At 43.3% G+C, this 16,370-nt stretch overlaps 1 protein-coding gene across 9 annotated transcripts in view; it reads left to right on the top strand.

Moving 5' to 3' along the window:
- Positions 1–10,520: 10,520 nt before the first annotated feature.
- The window catches only part of lrrfip1b (leucine rich repeat (in FLII) interacting protein 1b), a 61,430-nt gene continuing 55,580 nt past the window's right edge, over positions 10,521–16,370 (top strand). For 3 of the 9 annotated variants that reach the window (XM_083759000.1, XM_083758999.1, XM_083759001.1), the window contains exon 1: positions 10,522–11,285. In XM_083759000.1, coding sequence (XP_083615126.1) covers positions 11,196–11,285 — 90 coding nt within the window. In that variant the 5' untranslated portion in view covers positions 10,522–11,195. Of the gene's footprint in view, positions 11,286–16,370 lie in introns of all 9 variants that reach the window. The other 6 variants (XM_083759005.1, XM_083759004.1, XM_083758997.1 and 3 more) reach the window with 5 other exon arrangements.

The following is a 16,370-nucleotide window of genomic DNA, read 5'->3' as shown; positions in this document are numbered from 1 at the left end:
ATATGAATCGATTTCACAACTATTTTTTTTTACAATTCTCCTGACTTTCGTTACGTTTTCATTATTTGCCAAAAAAGCAAATGCAATGAAGCGGTTCCGTGAGAAGCCACTTGAGTGTCTAGAGAGTATGTTATTGTAAACACACACAAAAAAAGGGTCATGGGAAGATGATGTCTTCCTAGAATGGCTAATTGAATCGCAAGAAAAGGCTGTCACGGGACGTGCGCCGGGGCTTCAAAAGATGCCAATGTGTCGCTTCTGGGCAAGACGATGTCTCAATTACATTCTAAATCACCAACACACAGGCTCTGATGTAGAGATTTTATTCGCCATCAAGTTAGGGCGACTGCCAGCCTGCCAGAACTTGTAAGATGCTAGATGAAAGAGTTACGATTCATTTTTCTTATCAGCTGGGAATGTCCAGGCTGAATAAGGCATTGAGTCTTAACCTTTTTAATATCAAGGTATGCCTTGACCCTTGATATGCATTAAGCCATGGACTGTAGATTTACAGTGTACAATCCAGTGATCATTTAATTTAACTCCAATTTCCATCTGCACACTCTCAGCATTCCAGGCTGTAAGGGTCCATTTGGTTACATCTGTAGGACTCTCAGATTCACAGACCTGTACAAATATCAGTCATTTACTGGGGAGCCCCAACCCCCTCAAGGATCGAGCCCTGGCGGACCCTGCTTTTTCTCTTTTTACAGGCCTCTAGACATCACAGATTTACCCCACATGTATGCCGTTGTGGAACAAATTCTTCCACCATACAGCAATGTACATGTAGAATCTACATGTACATTAGATAAATATGTGGAAAGAACTTAACTGTGGTGACTGACATGAGGTATAGTTTGTTAATAGTTTACAGTGGTTTTCAACCCTTTTCATATCAAGGCCCATAATTTATTCTGCATTTGAGCCACGGACCACCACTTGCAGACCCAAAACGAAATAATATGTCCACAATTCCATGCTCTATTGATGTTGGTGCCATATGAGGGATAACAGGAAAACGTTGACCAAAACAACAATTGATGATGTATTATCAATTATAATACAATATAACTACTAGCTGAACAACTGTATGGTAGAGTTAGTATAATACAACATAACTAGCACATCTGTATGGTAATACAATATAACTGTACTACATCTGTATGTTAATACTACGGTATATAACTAGTCTGCAGTGGTTGGTTGATTCCGTCGACTAAAACTGATGAAACATTGACCCTTTTTTCACTGGCGAAAACGAAATAGGAACTAAGCCATGATGACTAAAACTATGACTAAATATACTGACAAATGCGTGAACAAATAGACTAGTCTAAAATGTTAGGGAGTAACTATAGTGGATAATTTTATGCTTGGTTGCGCTCGGGTGTTTAGTCGACTAAATCGACAGTAGATTATAGTCGACTAAAATCTTATATTTCAAATGTGACTGAAACAAAATGACATACTATGACTAAAGCAAAATTTGGAGGTGGTCTCTACTCTTCCAGTGTAGAAACATCAACCCTGGTGTGTGGTGAAACACCAGACACCTGACACCTGGTGGACAAGTAGGCTAGTACTGCCTGACAAATTATATCCCTGTTCAATCCCTCTTGAAAGCGCGGAAGATGATTGGTGTCTCATGTGGGAGAACTGGGTTCAAATCCCTGGGAAGGACATAAAAACGTACAGATTGAGGCTTTAATATATAGACGGATGTAAAAATTGAGGATCACCTGCTAGCTTTTCAAATCTTTCTTATATAATCAGAGGGGGCGAAGTCTTGTGATTAATGTCCATAAGTTTTGTGGAAGTGAAGTGAGGCTTACTTACATAAGACGTTTGAAGTGAGCTCAATAGTACAGCCCTTGACCACTTAACCACTTAACCACTTAAGACACTGACGCCTGTAATGGCGCATGCCTGAAATTGGTCCGCCAAAAGACATCTGAGAATAAATTCCTTACAAATAGGCTAAATTTCTTCACCAATGTGATTGTAAAGGTGTCTAGTACACATCTCATGAATATTGAAATTCAATTTGTTCTTTTTGATTTGATTTGGAATCTGTGACCGCTGCTGAAATGTGGGGTATCATTATGCATTACCTGCATTATATATGCAGTGCAATGCAGGCTAAATGTACACATTTTTATCTGCTTTAAAGGACCTATAACTTTTTTTATTTATTTTGTGTTTTTGGGGGCTCCCATATGTGTTTTCTATCCCCACAAATAACCAATTTTGAACAATCAAGCTTTCATATCATATAGGTGCTTTAATGGAAAGTGCTCTCAGGAACAGCTCAACTGATTTTCTCCTCATCGTGATGTCATCAATGTAACCCTACTTTGTATAATTGTCTCCACCAGGCCGACGGCATGAGGAGAGAGTATGTTTTGCTGTCCGTCCGTGTGTCTGTTACCAGCTAATCTCCGGCATCCGTTAACTGAATCTGATTTTCTTTGATTTCGTCATGAAATTACTGAAACTTTACTTTTAATTCATGAAAATGTGTATTTTGTGGGAATGTTTTTTTTTTTAATGTTTTGAAATGAAAATTATTAAAAACAAAATCAAGGAAATAAAACATAAATAAAAGGTACCAATAAAAATGTGTCCGCAACATTGATTGAATGAAACTATTCAATCAATCAAACACCGCTTACAGTGGAAAGGTCAGTCTCTCCCACGTGGACACACTGGTGTGTCTTCAGTTGACTCAGCTTACTGAAACTCTGGTGGCAGCATTCACAGAAGCGTGTTATTTTCTTCCTCGCGTACGTCAACTGATGTCCATTTACCTGGACGAGCTGGTGCTTCGTGGTGTGTGCCTTCAGAGTGCCCGACTGGCTGAAATGCTTGTCGCACTGTGTGCAGTAGAAGGGTTTTTCCCCTGTGTGCACACGCTGGTGTTTCTTCAGGTTGCCCACATCGTTGAAACCCCGGTCGCACTGCGTGCAGCGGTACGGCTTCTCCCCCGTGTGGACGCGCTGGTGCCTCCTCAGCTGAGCTATTCGGCTGAAGCGCTTGTCACACTGCGTGCAGTGGAAGGGCTTTTCTCCGGTGTGCACTCGCCGGTGTCGCTTCAGAGTGCTCAGATGACTGAAGCTTTTGTCGCACTGATTGCACTGGAAGGGCTTTTCTCCGGTGTGGAGGCGCTCGTGTGTCTTCAGGTTGGCCAGCTGACTGTAATCCTTGTTGCAGTGACTGCAGTGGTATGGTTTCTCTCCCGTGTGGACACGCCGATGAATGTTCAAGTGGGATAGCTGACTGAAGCTCTTGACGCACTGTTTGCAGTGGAAGGGTTTGTCTCCGGTGTGGAGACGCTGGTGTGTGTTCAGGTGGTCCAACTTACTAAAACTCTTGTGACACTGTTTGCAGATGTGCGTCTTATTCCCCTGTGAACTTGTGTCTTCCGGCTGAGTCAACGACGTCTTAGTCAAGTGTTGATTTTCCTGACCGGCGGCTGAGAGGATCTGTCCATTCTTCAGCATTTGGCAGTAGAGGTCGTTGTGGCTCCTCTTCATGTGTTTGTGGAGGAAGAGGAGGGACGTGAAGGAATATGTACACTTGGAACAGGAGTGTGTCTGGGAAGATTGAGACCGGACCCCTTCCAGGAGCAGCGGTTCGTTACTGCCAAAGCTGCTGCGGTACACAGACTGTGATGGGGACCACGTGGAGGTCTGTTGGTGCTGGACGATTTGAGTCTGTGGAGATCGGGGTGTCACTCCCTTGAGGACGGTCTCCGGCGATTGGGGCATCACTCTCTCGATGACAGTCTCCGACGATTGGGGCGTTACTCTCTCGATGACACTCGAAAGAGTGAGAGTCTGGGAAGATTGGGCCATTACTACCTTTAAGGCAGTATGGTGGGATGTTTGGGGCGTCACTCCCTTGGAGAGAGACTGGGATGATTGGGGTGTCACGTCTTCAAGGGGAGTCCGAGAAAATTGAGGCATCACGCCTTCAAGGAGCGTCTGGGACGATTGGGGTGCCACCTCTTCGTCAAAGCACATGGGACGGAGTGGAGGACAATATATCTGTAGCCGTGTCTCTGAGTCTTCTTCTGTGTCACTGTTCCTGTCTCTATCTGACTCACCGTATCCCTGTGTTTATCTGCCTTTCTTAGCTCACTCTATAATAGAAAAAAAGTGCTTGTCTTAAGGCATGGATTTAACAGAGTTCTGACGTCAGTCACAACACAAACCAGTGCCTCGCATACGGAACCATGCCGATTTGTGCATGCACACAACAGTTCATCATAAACTAGCCTTGCAGTCCTAAACTAGCTGATCTACAAGCTTTGTGCACCATTCAGTTGGCCAGATGTATATGTTTTGATATATTTTCAGTTAATTGCCTAGCCTTACCTCATAATGTAGGTATATGACAGACCCCAAAAAGGCAGGGGATACTGCTCAGTACAATGACTAAGAAAGTGATCTGAAGGAGAGTCAAACAAACTAAGCAGTAACCAACAAGGTAGCCTAGAGGTGTGCATAGTTGAGCACGAATGGCTGAGCTACCTCAGGGGGACTGAACGCCTCTAATCCCGCATAGCCTGAAGGATATCTTGGTGCAGAGCAGTGTTACTTTTGACAGGATTTGTATGGTTTTAGTCTAGTTTTAGTCAACTAAATATTATAAGATTTTAGTCAACTAGATTTTGTCGACAAAAATGTATTTTGATGACTGATTTTTACACATGTGAAAATAGTCACTCTACAAGCTTAAAGGACCTATAACATGAAATTCAACTCTTTCAATTTATTTTGTGTTTTTGGGGCTCCCATGTGTGTTTTCTACCCCCACAAATAACCAATTTTGAACAATCAGGCCTTCATGTCATATGGGTGTTTTAATGGAAATTGCTCTCAGAAACAGCTCGACTGATTTTGGCCTCATCGTGTGATGTCATCAATGTCACCCTACTTTGTATAATTCCTCCTTTTCTTCAGTCTTCAGTTACAAATTTGCATTTCCACTTTGTTTACAATGTCCACCATTGTTGATTTTTTAACCTGGCATGGAATGGAAACAAGCCTGGTTTTATCTAGCATGAGTATTATAATGACTCAAATATTAAATAATCTGCATATCAGCACCCTCTCAGGACAGTGTGGTACTGCAGCTAAAACTGCTTTCAAAGTCCAGAAAGAAAATGACTTCTCAAAAACCAATGCAAAACTCAAACAAGGAATGCACAATCAGATCACTATAAAAATAGCTTCAGACATGACTTCCATAACCCCAAACAGTTTTGGAATAAATTGAATCATTTTCTTAACAAAAACAATAAAAGCTCCATAAAACACCTCAAAATTAATAATGATATAATATCTGACCCACTGCATATTTCCCAAGCCCTTAACAATCACTTTACCTCTATCTGTGCCAACACCCCAGATGCAAACTCGTATATCACAGCCGGCTCTCCTACAATTAATACACACAATGGATCCTTTTCATTTAAAAAAATCACACCTGTAGATGTACATCGTGTCATCTGTGAACTGAAGGAAAGCTGTGGGGCTGGTCCGGATGGCCTTGAATCCAAATTCATCAAACTTGCTGCTCACATTCTCATGTATCCCCTTGCCGATTTATTTAACCTCTCTCTGTCAACCTCCTCATTTCCATCAATATGGAAATGTGCAAAAGTCACCCCCATCTTTAAGAGTGGGGACACATCTGAACCCAATAACTATCGTCCCATTTCCATTATCTGTACCACTGCAAAAATATTTGAAAAACGAATCTATAATCAGCTCTCACATTATCTGAGTCTCACTCTCCACAACATCCTGTCCCCAGTCCAATCAGGTTTCAGACCACATTTTTCCACCACTACAGCCTTGCTAAAATTCACCAGTGACGTACTCCTATCCTCCAGTAAAGGCCTCCTTACTGGAGCAATATTTATAGATTTATCCAAAGCCTTTGATGTGGTTGACCATTATCTACTTCTTGACAAGCTCCATGCCATTGGCTTACAGCGAAATGCCATTCTCTGGTTTAATGCTTATCTCCATAATAGGCGCCTATTTTTATTAATGATTTACCCGACATTTGCTCACACAGTCAAGTTCAGCTCTATGCTGATGACACTGTTATATATTATTCTGGCTCTGACTTAACTCATATTCAATCATCCTTACAATCCAATTTCAACCTTGTTCAGAACTGGCTCCACAATAACAAATTACTGTTGAATAAGAGGAAGTCCTGCAGCATGGTGTTTGGCACACGACACAGTCAAGCAAGCACACTTGGAATAGACATTCATTTTTCAAATGGCTCTCAACTTGAGAAAGTTGACTCCTTTAAATATCTTGGAGTGTGGCTCGACCCAGAGCTTACCTTCAAACCACACATAGACTACGTTACTAAAAAAACCTATGGTTGCCTAAGCTCACTTTACCGTTCTATTAATTGCTTCTCCTTTGATGTTAGGAAAAGAATTATTGCTCAAGTGATACTTCCCATGATTGACTACGCAGGACAGTTTTTCGCACGATATCACCGTCGAAGCGCTCGCTCCTTGCCTGTGTAGATGAGGTGTTATGCGTATATAGTGTGACCATTATACCTCATCCAGACAGACAAGGAGCGAGCGTTCTGAGGGCGATATCGTGTGAAAAGCTGTCCTGATATGGAGCGTCAGCCATTGTGTTGCGACGTAGCCTGCAGTCCCGCCCTGAGCAATTTGGTGCCCGGGACAGTCACAATGAAAAACATTTAATTATTCGCTTGGTCACATCACTGGCAGTGTAGATGAGGTGTCACGCAGGGCTGTGCTGTAAAAAGCTCCCGCAATGCATTATTACAGTATGCAGAATGCTGCTAATGGTCCTTTCATTGGTCCGTCAATAAGAACAATCTCCACAAATCTGACGAGATGTTTAAATCAAAGGACACAAATTCATGTTTGGTGTAATTGTGTTTCTTGAGCAGTGGTGCATCCCCAAGTTGTCACCGAGATCTCTCTCACGTCGTACAAGAACAAAAAGACCAAATTCATAAAATTAAATCGTTAATCGCAATTATTCGTGTGACAATTAATGGCCATTGTGTAATCGTGACGGCCCTAGTCACAAGACATATACATTTGATTCACATCAACCCACAGGTACATAAAAACACCGGCACAAGGCTCCACATGTCCCAAACTCTTCTCCCTTCTGGGTCCAACACTATGGACTGCACTTCAGAACTTCACAATCAGAACTGCAGATTTACTGCAGTCCCAATCTTCTACCGTAGTTTGAAAACTCACCTCTTCAGACGCCATCGTAGCCCGTAGCACTTGCTCTAGCCTCGACGAACTCGTGCTTTCTGTGATTTGGGGCCCTAAAGATGAAAAAAAGAAAATTATCAACATCTTTATTATCTAATTATGACAGGCAGTTTGACTCCCCCGTCAAAAAACACTGTTTGAAATAGACACTCGTGCTTTCTAAGGTGTGATTTGGAGCCCTAAAGATTTGTCTATGAATTGATTATAGGGCCTAAAATGGAAATTATATTATTATTACATTATAGGGCCTAAATGGAAAGAAGACTGCAAGGATGCTTGGTGCTATCCCTTTTGGAGTGTTTGACTGTACTCTGTTGCTGTGTATACATTCGGTCTAATAAAATATTCAATCAATAAAAAAGATGAATACAAAATCATTATCAACATCTTAATACTGTCCAATACTTAGATAGGGATGGAGGTGAAATTATGACAGGCATGCCGCTGTCAAAATATGACTCCCAGGTAAAAGAAAACACTTGAAATAGACACTCGTGCTTTCTGAGGTGTGATTTGCGGCCCTAATGAAGAATACAATGAATTTGACAGCAGTTGCTGGCTGTCAAAATATGACTCGTCAGTCAAAAAACATTGTTTTTGAAATAAGACACTTGTGCTTTCTAACTTTGGGGCTCTTATCACTTAGGCCTATAGGCCTATGCTTGTATTATTCAAATGTGTAACCTATAATAAGAAATAAAGGCAATGGTGGATTCCAATATTTGAGGGCCAGGCCAGGGTCAGAATCAGATGAGATCCAGTCTGGATGATCACGCCACCCTTGGAAAACGGGTCTGTGATCATGTTCCTGTTGTTGCGTTATGATGACACTAGATGGCAATATAACATTGAATAAATAGTTATAGCCTATCTCAATCAAAGCAAACCAGCACAGCAACATAGCTTCACAATTACATTTCTTGGTAGTCTCATCAATTTTTAGGCATAGCCTAGGCCTACCTACAAGTCATATTCCGCTGTGAGAGTAGGGCAGGTAATGTATATTTGTCATAGGGCAATTTGAAGGTATCATGACATGTAGGCCTATCTCATAAAGTGTATTCATAATTAGGCAGCAAAGGGCCCGATTTATGACATGCAGAATGTGGCTCAAGTCAATGTTAAAATTGCGTTATTTCTAGATGCATTGGACAGAAATAAATCCCTCAAAGTAGCCCACACCGAAACTTCGTTTTTCTTCGCATGACTTCCCAATACCTTTTTTCTTTCTTTCTTTATTCGGATCCCCATAGCTTCAGTGCTGCGGTCGCTAGTCTTCCTGGGGTCCACACAAAACATCACAACATAAAAACAACATACCGGTAGCCTACAATAACATATAGCCTACTGACTGTACAATACATACAAACAACAACTGCAGAGAGGTAGCTATAGCCCCGTTCGGAAGCATACGTAGGCCTACATTTTGTTTACACTACAGTACACTAGTGTAAACAAACTGTACGTATAGGTAGGGTTCAGAGCGGGGCTAAGAGGTAGCCTCAGGTAGGTAGGTAGTACTTTACTAGTACGTATATATCCTATACTGTTCTAATTATAGTGGCTGCCTAGTGCCTGCGCAGGAATCCATCACGATCACAACAACAAGGCGCAGGCAATAGCATAGGTATGTCACCTTTCTGGTCACACCTTTTCAAAACACTAACAGCCAGAGCCCCAGAGGCCTTTTAAGCCTGGCAGAAGAATATGGAACGGCCTGTGCTCAGTGAGCTGTGACTCAAGTTGCCGGCTAATGGCATATAGGCAGCTCCCGGCGGCCGGGAGAGGCGCAGCTGCAGGACATGAGACTAATTAACTAGAGAGAGAGTGTGTGCGTCAATTTAACAAAGGTGCAGACCAGAGCCATATTTCTATTAAGGCTCTGGTGCACAGGTGCAGACGATCAGTAATCAGTGGACTCGGACCCCAGACTCTTTTTTTCTCCATGGAAATAAAAACGTCTGGGTTTCCGAGGCTTTGGGCTACTACAGACCTGAATGAGGATGATCATAATGATGCTGCGTCGTTGTTTTTTGTTGTTGCGGCTGGGTCCATGTGTAACTATGGCTGGGCCTGGGCCGGACCCCATCCATAGATACATAATCATATGGACCCACCCAGCCGCTGCCGTCCCCTCCCTCTATAGCTGGCTGTTCTGCTCCTACAAACAAGCTCTACCCTAGACTGTAAAAACCTACCCCGTGTTGCAGCCAAATTCGTGACCTATACACAGTAGGCCTACTGCGTCTGTAGTTTTAGTTCATTTCAGTTATTTTGCCACTAAATAATAAATTAATTAATCAAACAAAACATAACGCGCGCGTGTGAGTGCCGGTTCAGTGATTTGCGACCCCTAGAGTCGCAGTTTTTAATAGGGCAACATTAGCCCAAGATCTTGGGCTAGGGCATACATATTGTCGATGTGACACACCGAAACCTGAGCCTATCAGCGGAGAGCGTCATCCGGGATTGCAATAAAAGTTTCCACCCCCCTCCCTCCGCCTTCTCAGTGTTGCCATGCCCGCTTATTATTATTAGCGACTTTTGGGCTTGTTTTTTTTTTCTGTAAAGTTGCTTGTAGATATTATTGGTAGTTGTGGGTTGCGTTCTTTTTTCTTCTAAATAAAGGTGCAATTGCTTTATTTGGGCTTGCTTCCTAATGTTGTTTAAACTAGTGTTTCTCAAACATTTTCAACTCAAGTCAAGAATCCCCAAACTCCTAGCCCTGGAACATGACTGCCATGATGATTATCTATCATGACAGTTTTTTTGAGCGGTGCCTCCACACTGCAGTGTGTGTGTCCCTAACTCCCTATGTCCACGTACGTACCGTGAACCGTCGACGGTGTCTGTAAGGTCTCTGTGAGCACGGAAAACTGCAAGTTTGTGCGTTTCGGACGCCGACGCGGGAAGGCTCGCCGGAATTGGGCCGGCCACCTGGGTGCGTTCCTCACGGTTCCTGGATGTTCTGGATGTTCCGGGGACCCCCATAACTCTGTCATTTCTCGACCGTTTCTGACGCGGGAAGGAACTGGTTCGCTTGTTTCTCTAGCTCTCTCGCAAAACCTGGCAACACTGCTCCTCCTGTGTGTACCACGCACGCGTGCGTGTGGCCGTGTGCAGTGTGTGTGTTGTTGTGAGTGACATTGTGGATTATGGCGATGCTGTTGAGGGAGGCGTTGATCAAACCAAACTGAAACTCCCAGATGATGATGATGATGATGATGATGCCAGTACTGCTGCTGCTGCTGCTCCTACATGCTAACAAACCTCCGCTTCGTCGCTGCTGCGTCCCGAACACAGGCTGTTGTTAGCGGGTGATGATGATGGGTGACAAATCTGACAATGGCGGATTAAAATAGCTGACGGGATCGCTTTTCCACACCCCCAAAGAAACGCCGAAAAGGAGGGATACTAACTAAGGGGAATCAGGGATACCCTCGCGCCGTGGCTGGATCGAGGACCGTCCGATGACACATCACATCGACCGAACTATGTTTTGTCAGCAACAGGCATCGATAACGACTGCAATGGTGTTGTTAAATATACAATACGAGGGATATTAATGATAATTATGGACCGGCGGATTGCGGCGCCTTATTATTTGCCGAGTTGTAGATTGGACACATTGTAGCGGTGGAGACTGTTCCACTGTCTCATCTCAGTCTCACACGCACAGCATTTTTCCCTTGTTTTATTGCTTTTTTCCATTACGTGAATATGATGGTATTTCCAGTGAGGGGACAGTTTCTACTTCTCGCTGAGCTTCGTCGTAATTCTCTGTGGTTTTGACACGTATCGGCCTATGCAAGCAACACACCCCAGGCATCTTTAAACAATACAGTTAGGGTTTTTTATTTATTTTTGTATTTTTATCGTAATATTTAACATGGGAACTCAGGTCACTGGGAGAAAACGGATCCCGAACCGAGAGAAGCTGACCGCTGAAGATGATGCTCTCAACCAGATCGCCCGGGAGGTACGTTTTATGAATTATTATTATTGTGAATTATGAAGCCAAGGAACCAGCTCGGCTGTATGTGTTGGAGGATAAACCCACACTGCGCAAAATCCACCGGGCTGCGTCCAGTATAGGCTAAGGCTACTGTTAGCTCTCTTGTCCATAGCCTTACTGCCTCTAGCTGCCGTTGTATTAGAGCTATGGGTAGGCTATTGTCAACCTTTCATTTCTCTTTTATATGCATTATTACCCCCATTTGCTAAAATGTTTTCCTAATGTAACTCTGAGAGGGTATAGGTGTACACCTATGGTTCCATTGGTTCCACCTGTACCCTCTCAGAGTTTCAGACCCCCAGGGTCCAGAAGGGTCCACTTGGTTTCATCTGTATGCTCTCAAGAGTTACAGAACCCGCAAGGGTCCATTTCAATTTGGTTTTGCAATCTCTTAGCTGGGGACCCACTGTAACACCTCAAGGACCTTTGCGGGGTCCCCAGACCCCACATTGAGAACTACTGTAAACCATACAAGTCTACAACAAGTCTATTATGCTTCCTTGAAAATGTCACAACATTTCCTGCAGAGGTTGTGACATAACATTAAAGTCCACGTCAGTGACATGTCCACAGTATTGTGTACCCCTCCTCGACTCTCCGCCTACTGTTTATACAGAGTGCTAACACAGCGGTCATTAGGCTAATGTATTCACACACATCATATGCATTCATCCTAAAAAGCCCCATCAGACAAAAGCTCCATTATTGGTGCTCAGAGAGCGGTGACATTGTTGGTTTGGCCTACATAGTCAAGAATGTGGACGGATAATGTAACCGACACGGACAAATGAATGGGGGGAATTGTTAATGGGGAAGGAAGGAGTTGTTTCATAAAATAAAAAAGGACAATCTGTGGAGATCAGAGCATCTTCTGTGGACTGTTCGATAAAAAGATGAAGACAATATGTGAAGTAGATCAGAGAGAGGACACCTTCTGTCGTGGTGCTTTCCCGAGGCGTGTGCTGTGCCAGCTTTAGTGGAAATAAGACTTCAAAAACCATTATTATTGTATTATTTACAAGACAGGAAGAGGGTTGGGAATGCAGTGCTGACATCATTTCCAGAGGGAGAACCTCACACATGCCGGCATGTGTTGCGGGTGCGACTGTGATCATATGGTCTCTTTAGGGTTTAGGCATTCTCCAGGCACTGGATTCATTAACAGCCAGTTGTTTAATTGGTGTAATCGCATTATCTTTCCTCCTTTTGTATTCCACTAATTAAAGGAAATGTTAAAGACAATTGCACAAGTACATTGATACCCTAAGCATATGAATGAATATGATTCTATGCTATTCTATTTTATTTTTTTGATACAGACAGCATTTCCGTTGCTCAAGTTGTTCAGCTGCCAGTTACTTAATGAATCACTATTCTGGGGGCAATCACTCTGCAAACAATTGCAAATGTACAAGCTCACAGCAAGTAGCAAAGCAGCATGTTGTGAGATTGTAGTTTGGCAGTTTTTGAATAGATTTCGTGTAGAGGGGGGTGGGGGGTGCATAGTATAGGCCCCAATTGATGCTTTCAGACTGTTTCTGTTCTGTTCTGGAATCTGGATACAGTTTAGAAGTGCAGTTGCTGGGTCCTCAAACCGGAATATTCTGAGCAGGGAAAGTGAGTCAGTATGGAGAAGTTGAACTTGAAACTATTCATTTTGTTACAGCTTTTGCTTAATTCATCAATAATCAAATATGCCAGTCTCTGGCTTTCTCATTGAATTGCGTTGGATCTCTGTCAGTGAATAAACCAGTTAATATTAAATGCATAGTATTATGTAGTTATGTAGTTTATACCAGAAATTATCAGTCACTGGAGTAGTAGTGTAGTGAGTTGCCCTCTCGCTGGGAGGTTTCTGGGCTACCAAAACAAACAGTGAAAAGTTGAAACCCCAAACTACATTTAAAATGGTAAATAAAATGGTAAATGGTGCATTTATATAGCGCCTTTATCCAAGGCCTGTTGCACGTTGACGCACGTCGTCCCAAGTTGTCCCAAGTGATTATGTATGGAATTCAATGGCCCAAACCACACCAAAGGGTCACCATGCAACTCCTTGCAACCGTTTGGACCCAAGGAGTCGCATGGCGACCCTTTGGTGTGGTTAGGGCTTTAGGATGTTTTGAGACAAAACAATGATATTAAGACATGCATTGCATATTGCACTCACTACGAGCCACATTGCTGAAAGCAATGAATGCCCAGATGAGTTTCTCAGGATTGGTTCCTCCTCGGCACATGTTGTGCTCATCGGGATATGCTCATGGACATGGTCCCCTATAAACCAAGGTCTGCTGACCTCTGCATCTGGAAGGAATCACCTCTGCAGCCTGAAGGAACTGACTGCATGGCTCCTGAATGTCCCTCTAGTGCAGTGCTTCTCAATTTCTCAAACAGTTTTCATGTCAAGGACCCCCCAAAAAGAAATATTTGGCCGTGGTCCTCCACCTCAAAAGTGACTTCAAAAGTGGTATCACGGTCATTTCAAACATTCGCCTCGATTACGATTAATGAGCAAATATTTCAAATGAAAATAGCCGATCTACAAGTTCACAACACATCACAATGTGACAGGTTTTGAGCTTGATGATCGGCTATTCTTTTTGCCACTATTGGACACTGAACAGTGAAGTATAATACAGGGTGAATTGGTTAATGAGGGTTCTCAATTTAGTCAATAATTAAATCCTAGAAATCATGTTGATGCAGAAGAAAAATTAAATGCTTCTCAATTATTCGATTAACCTACATGATTGGTTATCTATATAGGTTTCGATATATGTAATTTAGGTTAGTTGCCCAGCCCTAATCACTGTGTAATAGAAGAGACCAATGTGGACACTGGAAACAGTAAAACAAAACGCCTGCAGTCTCCAAGGCTAGTTCTAGGTTTCGTGCTGTCATAACATGTTGCGGAAAAATGCAAGGGTTTAACAATGTGAAAATGACAAGAAACTTAGTATATGATTTAACTCTTCAATTGACCCTCACGGTCAAAGGCAGACACTGCACAGAGATTAAGGTGGGCCCAGACATGTTAAAAGTCTCCACACCCAACTTCCCTTGTAAGCATGACTTTTGTCCATGCAGATTGTTCATTTACTTGACAACAGAGCCTTCTTTTAACATTCTTCCACTGGAGGTAGGAAGTCTCTGTATTGTCTCAAATCCTGAGCCAGCCACAAGTGTGATGTCACCAATACAACACATCTATCAGTGAGAAATAATGTAAACTAGCCATTTGCTGAAATCTGAAATATCCGTGCTTTGAGCAGCAGTGGTGGGTGCAGGGTCATGAGGCCTGGGACTTTTCTCAACGGGGGACAAAGAGTAGATGGCCTTCCAGCCACTTCTCAGTCTGTGTTTCACCCATTATTTGGGGGAAACCATGTTGAATGAAACATGAATCATAAACGGAGGATGTTTACATTCTTGTACAGAAAGATAGGCAAATAAAATGATTTCAGGCAAACTCCCATTCTGAGCCTCCTGTTGTGGCCACTTTGTCACATCTCGACGGATAGTCGAGACAACGTGTTCCACTCTGTCAGCAGCACACAACAAATGAACCCTGCTTCCCGACTCGTTTGTTTGCTCACTGGCACAGAATGCAAGTCAGCAGTTTCTGGTCACTCTCGGAGTCGGAGATAGAGCAGCGTTGAGCTGCTACTGTGTGATTGTCAATTAAACGCACGTCCACGAAGCATTCCCACCGGCACGCTAATTAGGACGCTCCTGGAGATGCAAGTGACATCACCACCAGATGGTTAAATGGGGTTGTATTGCCAAACCATGTGCCCTTGAGCAAGGGTCCCCCCCCCCCCCCCCCCCCCCCCCTTAATCATATTAGAACCCCCCTTTCCACCCTGACAAGCACATGAAATTGTAGGAGTTGTTTTCTTGGAGGGACCCCATCAAAATCATTTGGTGACCACAATGGTGGGAACCACTGCCCTTGAGCAAGGCCCTTGTGTAGTATAAGTGAGCCGGTTACTCTGTTTCAGAACTAACCCTAAAACTGCTGTCGGAATAAAACCGTTTATATCAACAAACTATCGGATCTGACCAGATGGTGCATCCACCACACTATCAAAGTGTCCCGGGGTTCGATTTCTTCACTTATTTCATCAATGATGACCTGTCTTTACTTTACTCTTTATACTTCTCCCTAACAGAGTTTCTCTGCACTCCACTTAACCCATTCTGACCTGAGATCAGATTCATACGAGGTTTCCGCCGGACACACACTGGTCTGATGAACCCATTCTGACCTGAGATCAGATTCTAAAAATGTCAGTCGCTCTTCGATTTAAAAAAAATAGCAGACCTACAAGCTCGTATCGCGCCACTCGGTGGCGCGATATGAGCTTGTAGATCTGCTATTTTTAAATAGCTAAAGCATAACATGATGCTGACACCAAAATGGGTGCCCGTTCAGAATGGGTTAAACCCTATACTTCACCTTTTTCCCCCCGCTACACCAAGTCCGAAAATAGCTGATCTACAGGCTCACAGCACAGTGCGTTGAGCTTGGTATTTCCGATGTGTGTATATACATATCGGGATGATTCTGTTTTTATCACATATATCGCAAGTAAATATCAGCATATCGATATAATGAACGATAAATCCACAATGACCAGTGTTTTCACATCAGTCATCCCCAGCCACCCCGCCGCTACAGTACAGCACACACGCTGTCAGACCTCAGCCCCGAATGGTTCCCATTCATGAAATGAATCTCCCTGAGCCACGCAGCAGCCCAGTAAATTCATCTCATTCTTAGGAACAGACAATTCGGACCCTCCGCTGACAGATGCGTCCATCATCCTTGTAGCGCTGTAGATTATCAGGTTACAGCAGGATTCACTGTCTTGAGTGGAGAACCTGTTTTTAACCACTTAAACCCTATATGGTTGAGCGGAGTCCCCCAGGGCCTTATGCTAGTGTGTCTTTTTTGTTTTCTGCTATTGTGGGGGATCTTTTTCTGGAAATAGCCGATCGTCACACACAGCTCTTTTCTGCTAAAGTTCCCCCACGGATGCTGGG

Source organism: Protomyctophum parallelum, assembly GCF_964188405.1.
Source record: "Protomyctophum parallelum genome assembly, chromosome: 23".
In the NCBI taxonomy this organism is placed as follows: Eukaryota; Metazoa; Chordata; class Actinopteri; order Myctophiformes; family Myctophidae; genus Protomyctophum; species Protomyctophum parallelum.
This window is presented reverse-complemented; position numbering and strand designations above follow the sequence as displayed.